This window comes from Lathyrus oleraceus, chromosome 7 (assembly GCF_024323335.1).
Source record: "Lathyrus oleraceus cultivar Zhongwan6 chromosome 7, CAAS_Psat_ZW6_1.0, whole genome shotgun sequence".
In the NCBI taxonomy this organism is placed as follows: domain Eukaryota; kingdom Viridiplantae; phylum Streptophyta; class Magnoliopsida; order Fabales; family Fabaceae; genus Lathyrus; species Lathyrus oleraceus.
The window spans coordinates 181,237,594-181,250,887 of record NC_066585.1 but is presented as its reverse complement, the minus strand read 5'-3'; the positions used below and the strand labels follow the sequence as shown (position 1 = coordinate 181,250,887).

The 13,294-nt window shown below is 29.0% G+C and overlaps 1 protein-coding gene across 1 annotated transcript; it reads right to left on the bottom strand.

Annotated features, from left to right (window-relative positions):
• Positions 1-2,292: 2,292 nt before the first annotated feature.
• Positions 2,293-8,645, bottom strand: LOC127100662 (uncharacterized). Its single transcript, XM_051037911.1, has 4 exons — positions 8,481-8,645; positions 7,204-7,303; positions 6,990-7,108; positions 2,293-2,713 (listed from the first exon to the last, which is right to left on the bottom strand). The coding sequence occupies exons 2-4, from the start codon at positions 7,289-7,291 to the stop codon at positions 2,600-2,602; spliced, it is 321 nt and encodes a 106-aa protein (XP_050893868.1). The 5' UTR covers positions 7,292-7,303; positions 8,481-8,645; the 3' UTR covers positions 2,293-2,599.
• Between the last annotated feature and the right edge of the window lie 4,649 nt (positions 8,646-13,294).

The following is a 13,294-nucleotide window of genomic DNA, read 5'->3' as shown; positions in this document are numbered from 1 at the left end:
AGAGAGAATATAATTGAGGGTGAGAGTGCACATTCATTCAACATCCAACTAACTTTCCAACGATACATCAAAGGTATATATAAGTACAATGGATAGGGACACAAGAAACAAGCTGAAAAACTTAAACTAACTGCATGTAACCGATTGCGCAAAACCCGTATCTGGTTATAGTCGTTTGAATAATTAAAATGCAACATAGTGATAACCAGTTACCAAAAGCCAGTAACCGGTTACACTAGTTCAAACCAAAAAAATAGTAACAACTGTAACCATAATTTAAAGAATGCTTGAAATACTATTAAAAAAATATTCATATACACGATTCAAGTATTGATCCATTCAACTTACAATCATGATCTAACACGGAGTTGGTCCCATACATCATCATACAACAAATCAAAAGGTGCATAGTAAAATGAATAAGATAGACAAAGGTCCATTTGGTTGGGTTTTTTTTAGGGGAGGGAGAAAATATTTTTAATGAAATAAGTTTGGTTCATTTTTTATGAGGAGATGAGATATGATTGGAGGTAATCATAAATCCTCCTGGAGTAGTTTTTCCTTCCTCCCCAATTGAGGGGTTTTGGAGGGGAGGAGATGGATAAGAGTTATGATAAAATCTATTTTTATTATATTGATAAAATTATCCTCACTTTTTTTTATTAAAATCCTAAATTGTCCTTAATAAATATTATATGTTAATTTTGTTGACTTATTAAATTCCTCCATTTTTTTTAACGACAACTCCATTATTTTTATTACTATGATTCAACTCTTTTTTTTTCATGTGTTTTATTTTGTTTATTTTCATTTTTTTTATCATAACTTAATTTTGTTATATGTTGTTGTATTGCAATAGATATCAATATATAATTGTAGTATATGAATTATATATTATCTAGAATTTAATTTTTTAAATATTTTATGCGATTAGATTAATCATCAAGATGAGAAAGCGGTTCATCTCATAATTAATCATATAATAATTTTATGATATTTATCAATATCTTATTTCCACTTCAATATATTTTAAAATATTTAAAACATTAAATATTTTGAATTTGATTATATATGTTGTTTATGAATTAATAATTATTTTTTTAAAATATTATTTTACTTTTATTTTATTTAGCATGAGTGTTAAAATATTTTAAGGATAAAAAGATAAATTAGTTTTAAAACTCTAGTATCTTCTTGTAAATCAAATATATAGATGTCCTAGTATATTATGTTACACATTTTACCAAACACTTGTCAACATGGAACTCAATGAATACATTATTATTCTTTGCAAATTTGCTCACTTGAGATAAGATTAAGATTATTTGTAATATCATAAACAAAAAGTAGATTCTTGAGTGTCCACCAATATAGATTATGGAAAAACCTTGGTCATTGCCAAGGAGAACTTGTTCAGATCCTGAAAGATTAACGATTCTGGATATTTGTCCACTAATTCCAGCTAGGTGATGGAGCTTCATTTCACAATTGAAGGCATCATAGATGATACATGTAGGATTTTTTACTTCACTCTTGCAATCGTCTGCAAAGGAATTGTTGGATTTACTATATATATCAATGGAGTTTATACCTTTGATTTGATGCTTATTGGAATGAAAATTATCTTCATCTAATTTGAGCGCGATTTGTTGTGCAAATGTCTTGAAGATGTTCTTTAAGTTGATACTAAATGCATTTTAAGATCAATCGTCGTCTTCAAACATGGTTAAAGATCATTTCAAATTGTGGATACCATATCACAAAGAAAAATCAAAGAGGAGAGAAAGTTTGCATTTCTATCATTTGATAATTTTCAAAAGTATAAGTTAGTTAAACAACTAATGAATGTGATTTTATAGTGTAACTATATGTTAAACTCAGCACAGTTAATTTTAATTACACTTTGTTACACTTTTATGTGCATTTAAACCAACTTCCAAATGCACAAACTTATAATTAAAATTTTATCTATCATGGTGAGTTTTAAAACACTAAACATTTGAAACATGTCTGAATCTTTACCTTAATTACTCCAGGACAATATTTATGCGGTCAAAAAAAACTATATAATAGAGGGACCAAGCAAAATTTCATTACACAAAAACACATGAAAAATGAAAATGAGTATCTATAATTTTAAAACATTATTATTCACAGAAACTTAGCATGTTTGGTTTGACTTTTGGAAGAGCCAAAAACAATTCTAAAGGTATAGACTTGATTCTTGAATGATTTTGAGATGTTTGATCTTCTAAAATAGAATTGATTCTACTTGAACATAAAATTTGTAGCTTCTGAATTTAAACATGATTTTTACACTGAAATTTATTATTCAACTCTCTTTTACATAAATATATCCAATCATAAATCAAATATCAATTCTATCAAAAAAAAAACTATATCCACCGCCAATTCAAACACACACTAAGTCTTCTCAATGCAAAATTCAATGTGAAAGTTCCACAAAAAAGTAATGAAAATCTAGCTTTCTGGCATCTTCAATTTGATATAAACTTTATTTGGTCACTAAAATCTCTTTCTCTAAAACACGAATAAAATCAGAATGCAAAACGCATTCATCTGCACACAAGGATTTTCCTCATTCAGGCCTGTCTAAATGACCATATCGTCTTCGCCAGTATTGTGAAGCTTCATACCGTGTTCTGAAACTCCATATGTGTGGCTTTGATTTCTCTTGAGCTTCGAGGATTTCCTGCATGTAGTAGACATACAACTTGTTACTCTAAGAAAATGTGTAAAATTGTTTGAGGAAAAACACAATTCAAGAGTGTTGTTTTCATTCAACTACTTGTGATGCAAATATACTGTAATTCTGAAAATGTAACTGCCACTGATATCAACTAATAACTAACATAACAATAATTAAACAAAATAATATATATTAATCCAGAATACTACTCCTCAAGTTGAGAAATGAGTGTCTGAAATTCTCGGCTTAGACAGTACAAGGCTAAGAGCAGATACTGAGTAGCTGGAAGAAGGAAGAAAGAAGCTGGGCGAGTGATTCTGCCAGCTGATGTTGAGACTGCTCTGTGCATCTGAGGAAACGTGATCTTGGATGAATGACAGTCAACACTTGGATAGCTCGTGAAATGTTGGACTAGAGACCAAATGAATAATGGGTTGATTATAACAGAACAGGATAGCAGAATAAATGGTAATCTCAAAACAAGTTAGCAAGTGCTTGAGCCAAATTAATTCACCACAACAGTAGTCAATAGCCTGATATTCAGTCTCAGCAGAAGATCTGAAACTATGGGCTTTTTTTTGTGATGTTATTTGAACATCTAAATTTTGACACTGAAGTCAACAGGGTATAAAATGTTTATAATTAATTATTGATTTGATTTGGAGAAAGAAAAAAAAAACGAAAATTAAAAAACTGTAGAATCAGACTAAGATGTGAAGGAACCAATTTCACATTGTTTTTCCTTCAGAATACTCAAGGAGAATAATTTGTTGATGGGAGGAACAGGATTAATGATAGGATTTGATCTTTGATTAGTGAATCAGGGTCATTATGGTCCGTGAGGAAACACATCTTGTAGCTAAGATCGGAAGATACTGCCTAATTGTTTTTGCAAAATTGAGAGGTGGTTACAAGATCGTAAAATATAAAATCGCAATAAAAATCATAAAATCCGACTAAAATGAAAAAATAATGATATATATTTAAAGTTTTTTTTTACAGTCGGCAATTGTATTTGTGAGAAAATGACTTTTCATATTCTTTAGACATGTATGATTTGAGTTTTTATAATTTATTACTTCCACATGAAACATTTTAGAGACATTAGGACAAACCTACAATGACATGAGATGTTTAGTCTCTAAACCCAAAATCTAAAGCTTCACTTCAAAAGGCAGGCATTTGTAACTGCTGCGCCACTGCATCTCGTCATCCTTCTCATTTTTTAATGGTGGTGTCCGGAAAATGGTCAATCATGGCCAAAACTAGCAAAGATCGAACAGAACCAATGGTTTTACGATTTTTTTCACAATTTGGCTATAACACAATAATCTATTTAAGATCGGGATCGTTGGGGTGATTAAGATTGTAAAATCTTAAGATTTTAAAGTCTAGATCGAAATCTTGATAACAATGAATATTCACTTGATTTCTATCTAATGATCATGAAGTGAGGTGAATTGTGTTGAATATTTACATTGATTTTGGATTTGTTATTTTTTGGGCCTTAGTAATTTTAAGCCCAAATTTGTGATGCAATAGGTCCAACTTCTAGAAGCATATCCATGGAACTCTCTAGAAGATAAAGATAAGTTAGGATGTGGAGAAAATTCTAGAGAGTGATTTATAGTCATTAGATTAAATTTGTGGTGGCAAAATCCTAGTCGTTGATTTATGAATGTCACTAGTATAAATAGAGATGATGTCCTTGAGTTTTTATAAAACCAAAATTATAAACACTAGTTTTTATAAAACCAAAATTATAAACACTCTCTCCCAACTTTCTCCACCTATCCAAAACTTCCTTCTATCTAAGTGGCATCAGAGCTTGAAGATCCACCTAAAGATAGCGAATAGCGGTGTTCATTTCCAAGTCCCAAAGCTCACAAAGAGCAACTACGACAATTGGAGTCTAAGAATGGTGGTTCTCCTTGACGCACACGACGTATGGGAGACAATCGAGGAAGGCCTTGTCGACTCGTAAAATGAAGGCGCTCCATCTCAAACTCAAAAGCATAGTTTGAGAGACAAGAAGGCTTTTTGTCTAATCTATCAAGGAATAGATGAAGTCACGTTCGAGAAGGTCTCGAGATCAAAGACGACCAAAGAAGCACAGGAGAATCTTCGAACCTCTTAAAAGGGAAGGCTACTTTAGTTATTTAGTGTTTATAATTTTGGTTTAATAATAACTCAAATAAATCATCTCCTATTTATACTTGTGGCATTCATAAATCAACGACTAGGATTTTGCCACCATAAACTTAATCAAAGGAATATAAATCACTCTTTAAAATTTTCTAAACTATTCTACAAAAATCAACATCAACTTATCTGTATCTTCTAGAAACACCATGGATCTCTCTAGAATAGGCTTCTAGAAGTTAGACCTACAACAAAGCAAGTTTGGGCTTAAAATTCCTAAAAGACCAAAAACGGGTTTGTTAGTTTTTTGAGCCGTGTTGCAGTAGGTCCAACTTCTAGATGCCTATTCTAGAGAGATCCATAAAGCTTTCTAGAAGACAAGGATAAGTTAGAATTTTTGTAAAATAGTAGAGAAAATTCTAGAGAGTAATTTATAAGCTTTAGATTAAGTTTGTGGTGGCAAAATTCTAATCGTTGTTTTAGGAATGCCACTAGTATAAATAGAGGTGATGTACTTGAGTTTGTATAAAGCCAAAATTATAAACCCTCAATAATACAAGTAGTCTTCCCTTTCCCAAAAGTTTCCTATCCTCTCCCAAATACAAACATCTTGTTTCAGATGTTTCTGCTGTAGTGTTCAGTAGATGACACTTGAAGTGGTGTATTTGGCAATGGAATTTAATAACCAAGGGAAGAAACAGGTCATTTTTCATCTACCATGCACATACAACTGAAGATCAAATTACTTTGGCTACTGGGGAATTGAGCCATCAACAGAGCCATTTCCCTAGCCTGACTCCATGAGCTATAATTCGCACTAGTCAATGGCTGAGAAACCAAGAGTAGGCTTGGTTTATCATAAAAGAATGAAGGTGGTAGAGCTGAAAACATCACCAGTTGATGGCAAAGCCATGGACTGAAACGAACTGAAACGAATACTGATTAAAAATAAAGTTCAAGAAAGGAATAGAAAACTGGTAACAGCTCGCAGAGAGAAAAAGCTTAAATCACTGCGTTAAGGTGAGTTAAGGTGAACAGCGGAAGAAAATGAAGAGAGATGTTCTCATTCAACTACTTGTACATTATGAGTCATATTACATTTATATGTAGTTCTAAAATTGACTAACTATAGTTTTAGAATTGTGGCTGGACCTAATTCAACCTTATAATTCGACTTGTAAGGTGAGGATTGTCCCACAACATATGTTCAGATCATATATTGTCTGATGTAGAACTCTTAACATATAGTAACTAGCAACAAAAAAAATTAACTGCCGCTAACAACTAACCGATAAGTAACATACTATAATCAAAGAAATTAACCTTTATTATAATTTGCAATAAAAACATAGATAAACTCTACCATGCCAGATCAGTTAAACCATGCATCTGGTGCATGGTAAAATGATGATATAAAAACAAGAGCAACGTTAAATTGCTCTTGTCAATTTCATGGTGCTTTCATCATTCACAGAAGAGCAATAGGGGCATCATATAGAAAGACTAGAAAGACAAGTAGAAATGAAGAGACTTTGTAATAAGACAGAGTTGAAAGGGTAGTTTCTTAACTCTCTTCTAGCAACACACACGAAATAACAAAATGCCAAAATTTTAGTACGACCAACAAGGCACCTCATATTGATGATTTTAAGCATTGCACCGTGAAATACCCATTAGATGATCTCGGTTTTGCTCTTTCAGGCCACAAGAACACACACATTCACTCGGTGGGAAATATGTTGAGGTATCCAATACATGAAGGATGCAATCACACAACATATCAATCGTTCTATTGAGGTAATCAAACAGCAGAATAATTTGTGGGCATAATCACGAGTCAAGACCATGCAATGGGGTGGTATCTGACTTTGTGTGCGCCAGCAAGGTGGCAAATATGTTGTAAAAAATCCTCCAAGCCCACATAAAAAAAATGCACTGTGGCTATAATATCCATACAAATAGAGTTGAAAAACAAAAATAACAAAACCACCTATACTCTTCAATGTTCCCAAACACAACCAAAGGTGCTCTCAAATACAGCAAATAGGACCATGTTCAAAGAATATTTAACCAAATGTATTTAAAGATTTTCAACATATAACAATTACAAATTAATGAGGAATAAATAGGAACCAACCTCGACTTGAGAACTGGGTTTGGTCTTGAGCATTAAGCAGTCAACCATTGCTTTCCATTTACCAGAACAGTTATCAAGAACACCAAGCCTGTAATACTGTTGCATTTGATGAACCGGGGCTGCACACATTAAACACACAAACTTTATCAGTACAGGGATGGATGACCCATTTGAAAAGAGGAATTTTTTGAAGTTTTGGGTGAATGGCCAATACAGTAGCAGAACCAGAGGGCATCAAAGTGAGCAGTGCACGATAGTCTGCGTTTCTCTTTGGAGCTTGAAGCTTCCTTCTCTGATGACATAACTGCAACTATCTGAAATTGAAGCATCCAATAGCTTATTAGATTTTGGGCTTTACAAAACAATCTCCCCAAAAAACCCAGATCCAATGTTTTTATTGAACAAGAATGACAACAAATTAATGGACAATAGCCAACGATATAGGGAGACCCATCATGCAACAACAATGCAGGCAACAAATGACATTCCATAACAGCAAAACCCAATATAGAAACACTTGTTGGGAATGAGTAACACCGTTCAAAAATTATTCTTTTACATAGAGCCAATAAGGGTATGAGTTGTGAACAACTTTCCAAGTTTAAAACCACGATAATAAAAAGATCTAAGTAAAACTTAGAGCATCAGGACAGTATTTGTTTGTTTCTAATCTTAGCTGAGGTTGGACAAAGTACCTATAAACAAATTTGCAGTAACAACTTCCCATTGAAAAAATTGTACAACTAAATTTGCTATATGTTATTTTCAATCAATGACTTACCACAGTAGCAGCGCATCGCTGCAGCTGGCTAAACGTTTTTTTTAAACTTCTGCGAATGGAATTTAGGAGTACCCAATCAATCAATTACAGAGTATTCCAGGGTTGGCCTTACAATCACTGGGAAAACAGGCTTGGTTCCACTCATGTCTGGGTGATACACCTTATTACGGATGTTAATCAAATTCTTGGGTTAGGTTGTACCTTAATACTAAGGATATGCAAATTATATCTACAACAACCCTAATACACTTCTGCCACTGCTTCATATTTCAATAGTTGAATGAATTTTGAATACATCCCTCCTTAAAGAGTTCAATCAACCCCAACCCTAAATCATAGTAACAACAGCACTAGAGTTCAGCTGCTGCTACAACTACACTATCGGAATTCTATACGAAACATGTGAAAATGAGCAAAAATCACACTAAAGCCGATTACATTGACCTAGTTATGCAGAATAGTTCAGTACTGCCTATATGATCAATCACAAGGTACACACGTAAACAAAATGTAACATTTACAGAATGCAAACAAAACAAAACAACAAAATCAACATACAAGACCCATGAAAAAGATTCCAGTTCAGAAACAGATTATTTTTACAATTTTTGTCTCTCAGAAGTGATAATAATAAATCTACAAGTTTCAAAGAACATATTCTTTTCAACCTATAAGTAAAGACTAAAGAAAAACAAGTGTAACAACCATACCTAGACCGAGAACAATTTGAGGATGGATTTGGGGGAGCTGAAGATGGCGAGGCGGTGAAATGGGGGAACACGAGGGATTCCGAGGAGACGGCGACGGAGAGGATTTCACCAATTCTGGGGAGGGCTTAGTTAACGGTTCAACCTACACTAAATGTTTTCAAAACCGAGCCGGATCAGATGGTTAACCGGTTCAACCTTAAACCGCACTACTTAACGGTTTGGTCCAATGTTAAAAAGGAAAAACCACTTTAAACCGCATTAGAAATATAGATTTTTTAAAAAAATAATCTATATCTTAAATATTTTTAATATAATTTCTTAAATAAATTAATATATGTTTAAAAAATTTAAATTATTATTTTATTAAAAATATAAGTTAGTAAGTAGTAAATTTTTTACAAGTATTTTAGTATACTGATTTATTTATTTATCAATAGTAATTAAAAAGAATGTGAAAGTTATTAGTAATTATATTACTCTAATATTAATTATAATGTTTATTTATTATAATTATATTATTATAAAATTTTAAAATAAATTTTAATTTTAATTTTTATTAAAATATAATTATAATATTTTTTTTATTATTTGCGACGATTAGCACCTAGTAAAAGGTTTTACTAATGAGATTAATTATTATGCACCGTCAGTGTAAAAAGTTTTACGGCGTCGATTTATCACCATCATCCGTTTGTATTATTTTATAGATTTTTAAAATAAAAGTCAAACTTCTTTTAATATCTGACGTCTATGATTAACTAATGGTGTAAAATCATTTGACATTGTCGGTGTATTTCAATTAAACTCTTTTAATTTTTAACAGAAATATGTCATATCATCGACACTATTTATTATTGTATGTTTCTCTTCGTGATAGTAAATGAGTTTGCTAGTCTATATTATTTTTTGAGAGATTAATTTTCAACAACTCTCTGTGAGGTATTAATCTCTCAGGAAAAAAATGTTGCGATGGCATTTGTAATTCAGTGGTTTAGTCTTGCAAAATTTAACTTTGTCAAGTAGTCTTTAATGTTGGACAAGATTTAACTCTATGTGAAGTAGTCTTTATTATCCGGGAAAAAAATGAATTTTTTTTTGTAATACAATATCTTTTCATATTTTAATTTTTATGTATCTCTATTTTTTATTATAAATTATTTTTGATTTTTTACACGTATTAAAAAGAATTATGATATAAAAATAAAAATTATGAATATTTATAAAATTATCCTTCATTAATAAAGAAATAAATTTATATTATTGAAGTAGAGAGAATAATAAATTTTAAAATTATAATAAGAAAAATAGTATTAATTGTTCATTGTAAAATGACTTATATTGTGGTATAAAGAACTTTTCTAAAATGATTTATAATATAAACATAGGAAATATTAAATTATATTTAATTATAAGACTTGAAGTCAGGTTTTTATCCCAAACTTTAAATGTACTCTTAAAATTTTTGGTAATTCATACTCAATAGTGATACTCTTGTAGTCTTATTTTAAAATAATGCTAACTTGTGTCTCCAGGATACAAGTTAAAAAACTCATTTATAAAAAAGAGATTAATTGAAATACACTGTCAGTATAAAAGGGTTTTACACCATCACTTAATTATAGCCGTTGGATATTAAAAGAAGTTTGATTTTTATTTTAAAAATCTATAAAGTAATACAAACGGGTGATGGTGATGAACCGACGATGTAAAACTTTTTACGCTGACAGTGTATAGTAATTAATCTCTATAAAAAAATTGTATTAAAAATAACAATTATAATATTAAATTTTATATTTTTAATATAATCAATGCACAATTTCTAAGATAATGTTTCTTTATTTAGTCTTTAACTTATGTTATAGGAGCACAAACTAGCATTACTCATGATATTTTAGTTCGGAAATATTTTGGTTTTTTTAATTATAGCAATGACTAATTTCTTTCTTTCAAATTGGATTTTTATTTGTAGGCAATTGATTATCCATTATAACTAATTATTAATTTGATTTAATATCCAACGACTATTATTATCTAACCGTGTAAATAATGTCGGTGTATATCAATTAAACTCTATAATTAATCATTAATTATTTTTATTAAACCAAAAATATTATATTTACCTAATATCTTACTAAATTACCGTTGAATTGGTTGAACCGTTTAACTCTTGGCTCAAACATTTTAGCAGGTTGATCTCCCTTTAATTTTTAAAATATTTTATTAGAGCTTCAACATTCATCTTTATTTAAATTTTTTGTTAAATATATACTATTTAATTTTTTATGTTTTTAAGTTAATTATATAATTTAATTATATTTTTTAAATATCAATTTAAATCTTTACATACTCCAAATATTTAGGTATCTATTATATCTATTTAATTTGATATCATTTTTGGTCCCATACACTGTGATGAATTTAACAACAGCAAAATTGATCATCAAAAAAGATTTTTTTTTTTTAATATCTTCTTTGTCTTTTTATTTAAACTCAAGACCGAAAATGAAAGACATAGACTTTGTTTGTTAAAACACATTTTTAAATTTATAGGTTGTAATTTATAATTTATAAGTTCATATGACAATTTAAATTTATTTGATAATAATATTTTTATTATGAGCTTATAATTGTTTTATTAACTTATAATTTATTTTCTAGACGCTATTATAGTTTATAGTTTATCATTTTTTTTCATTTTTATCTTTATTATTTTAATAAAAACTTAGTTTATCATTTATAATTTATTTTAATTTAAAACAAAATAATTATATATTAAATATCTTTTATGTTATTTTATATTTATAAATTAGTTGAGTCAATAATTTTACCAAACACTTCAATTAATTTATCAATTATGAGTCATCAACCATCAAATATAAACTATAAACTATTTGTCATCAGCTATAAATCATAAGTTATAAATTATATTTTATCTAATCGGTGTACCATTATTTTTTTACCAAACAGAATCATAATAAAAAAAAACTTAAATAATTGAAATCCATAATGATTAAACACATTTATTAATGTTGGTGTTGTTGAACAAACGAATTAACATTATTATTATTATTATTATTATTATTATTTTCAATTGAAATCCTTAATCTTGTTGCTAACTATAAATCAAATCTAAAAACTCTATGGATTATAAATGATTTTGAATTGTGCCATACAATTCCTTATTGCTCTTTTGAAGCTTATGATTCGAAAAGATATATGATTCAAAATTTAGCTTGACAGATTTGAACGAATTTTTATCGATGTTTCAAAAACTGGATCAATTATCAAATCGATAAAGGTACTGGGTCATTGATTCACTAGTCGAATAATTGAGTCATTAGTCGAACTGTATGACTAAATCGAATTAAATTGAATAACTCGATTGAATAAATCAACATCTATAACAAAATTATATAGTTATAAAATACAAATTCAAATAAACGTTGAACAAAGTCTAATTGCAAAATAATTTGTCTAATAAATTTAATTCTAAAGAGCGTAAGTTGTTCTAAATAAATTTTGAACAAAATCTAATTATATTTTAGTTTTAATTTTTTTGAAAATATTATTGAAATTGATTTGTTTTGTTGAGAAAAAAATAAATATTTAATCCGCCGGTTTTCCAAAACCGTCGGTTCACCGGTTTTGGCCGGTGATTTTTGATTCCCACTGGTTTAATAACTTATCTGGTTCAACAATTAATTACAACGCATTCTAGGGTTGGTCTTACAATCACTAGGCAAAGAGGCTTGGTACTAGGCAAAGAGGCTTGGTTCCACTCATTTATGGGTGATACACCTTATTATGGATACCTTATTATGGATGTTAATCAAATTCTTAGGTTGTACCTTAGTACTCAGGATATGCAAATTATATCTACAACAACCCTATTACACTCCTGTCACTTCTTCATATTTCATTAGTTGAATAAATTTTGAATAAATTCCTCCTTAAAGAGTTCAATCAACCCCAACCCTAAAGGCATAGTAACAACAACATTTATAGTTTAAGTGTTGCTACATCTACTCTATCTGAATTCTATATGAAACATGTCAAAATGAGCACATTAACAGAATGTAAACAAAAAAATCAACATACAAGACTCATGAAAAAGATTCCACTTCAAAAAAAAGATTAATTTTATCATTTTTTTTCTCTCACTGGTGATAACAATAAGGGCCTGTTTGAAATGCATTTTAAAATTTTTTTTTTTGTTTTTGAAAATTTAAAATTCAAAAACTTGTTTGAATATAATATTTTACAAAAGTGTTTTCAAAAATACTTTTTATTTTTCAGTTTTTAAAAGCAAAAAAGTGAAACTGTTTAGCTGTGTTTTAGTTTTTAGTATTATAAAATTTGAAGAAAAAATATAAAAATTTATAATTTTCATTAATAGCAGTAATGTAATTTTAATAATTTTTATATTTTAAAAATAAAATGGAAAAACGTATTTGAAAGAGTATGTTATTTCTTTTATTTATGCTCTTTTTATGTATAAGTATCATTTTCAACTATGTTTATTTATTTTACTTAATTTTTTTTGTATTTCTTAATTATTTTCACTATATAATTTTTTTTATTAAACGTGGAATTTCAGTTTTTACTTATTTTTTTCTTATTATTATTACAAACAAGTGTTATGTGATTTGTAAAATTAAAAATTGATTTAATCCAATTATTTGTATTCGATCAAATATCAATTAATTTTCTTAAGTTTGTAATATTTTATACAATAAAATAGATTTTAAAAGTAAATGACAAAATATGCATTTTTATTTTCTTCTTAAAATACTATTAAAAGATTAGATTATCAA

Bases quoted from the DNA above. Each gene is read 5' to 3' on its own strand.
- LOC127100662 (XM_051037911.1), bottom strand. From the start codon at position 7,291: ATGTCATCAGAGAAGGAAGCTTCAAGCTCCAAAGAGAAACGCAGACTA. The intron at 7,109-7,203 runs GTATTGGCCATT...TAATGTGTGCAG, and splicing joins TGCCCTCTGGTTCTGCTACT to CCCCGGTTCATCAAATGCAA. The intron at 2,714-6,989 runs GTTGGTTCCTAT...TACTACATGCAG, and splicing joins AACCCAGTTCTCAAGTCGAG to GAAATCCTCGAAGCTCAAGA.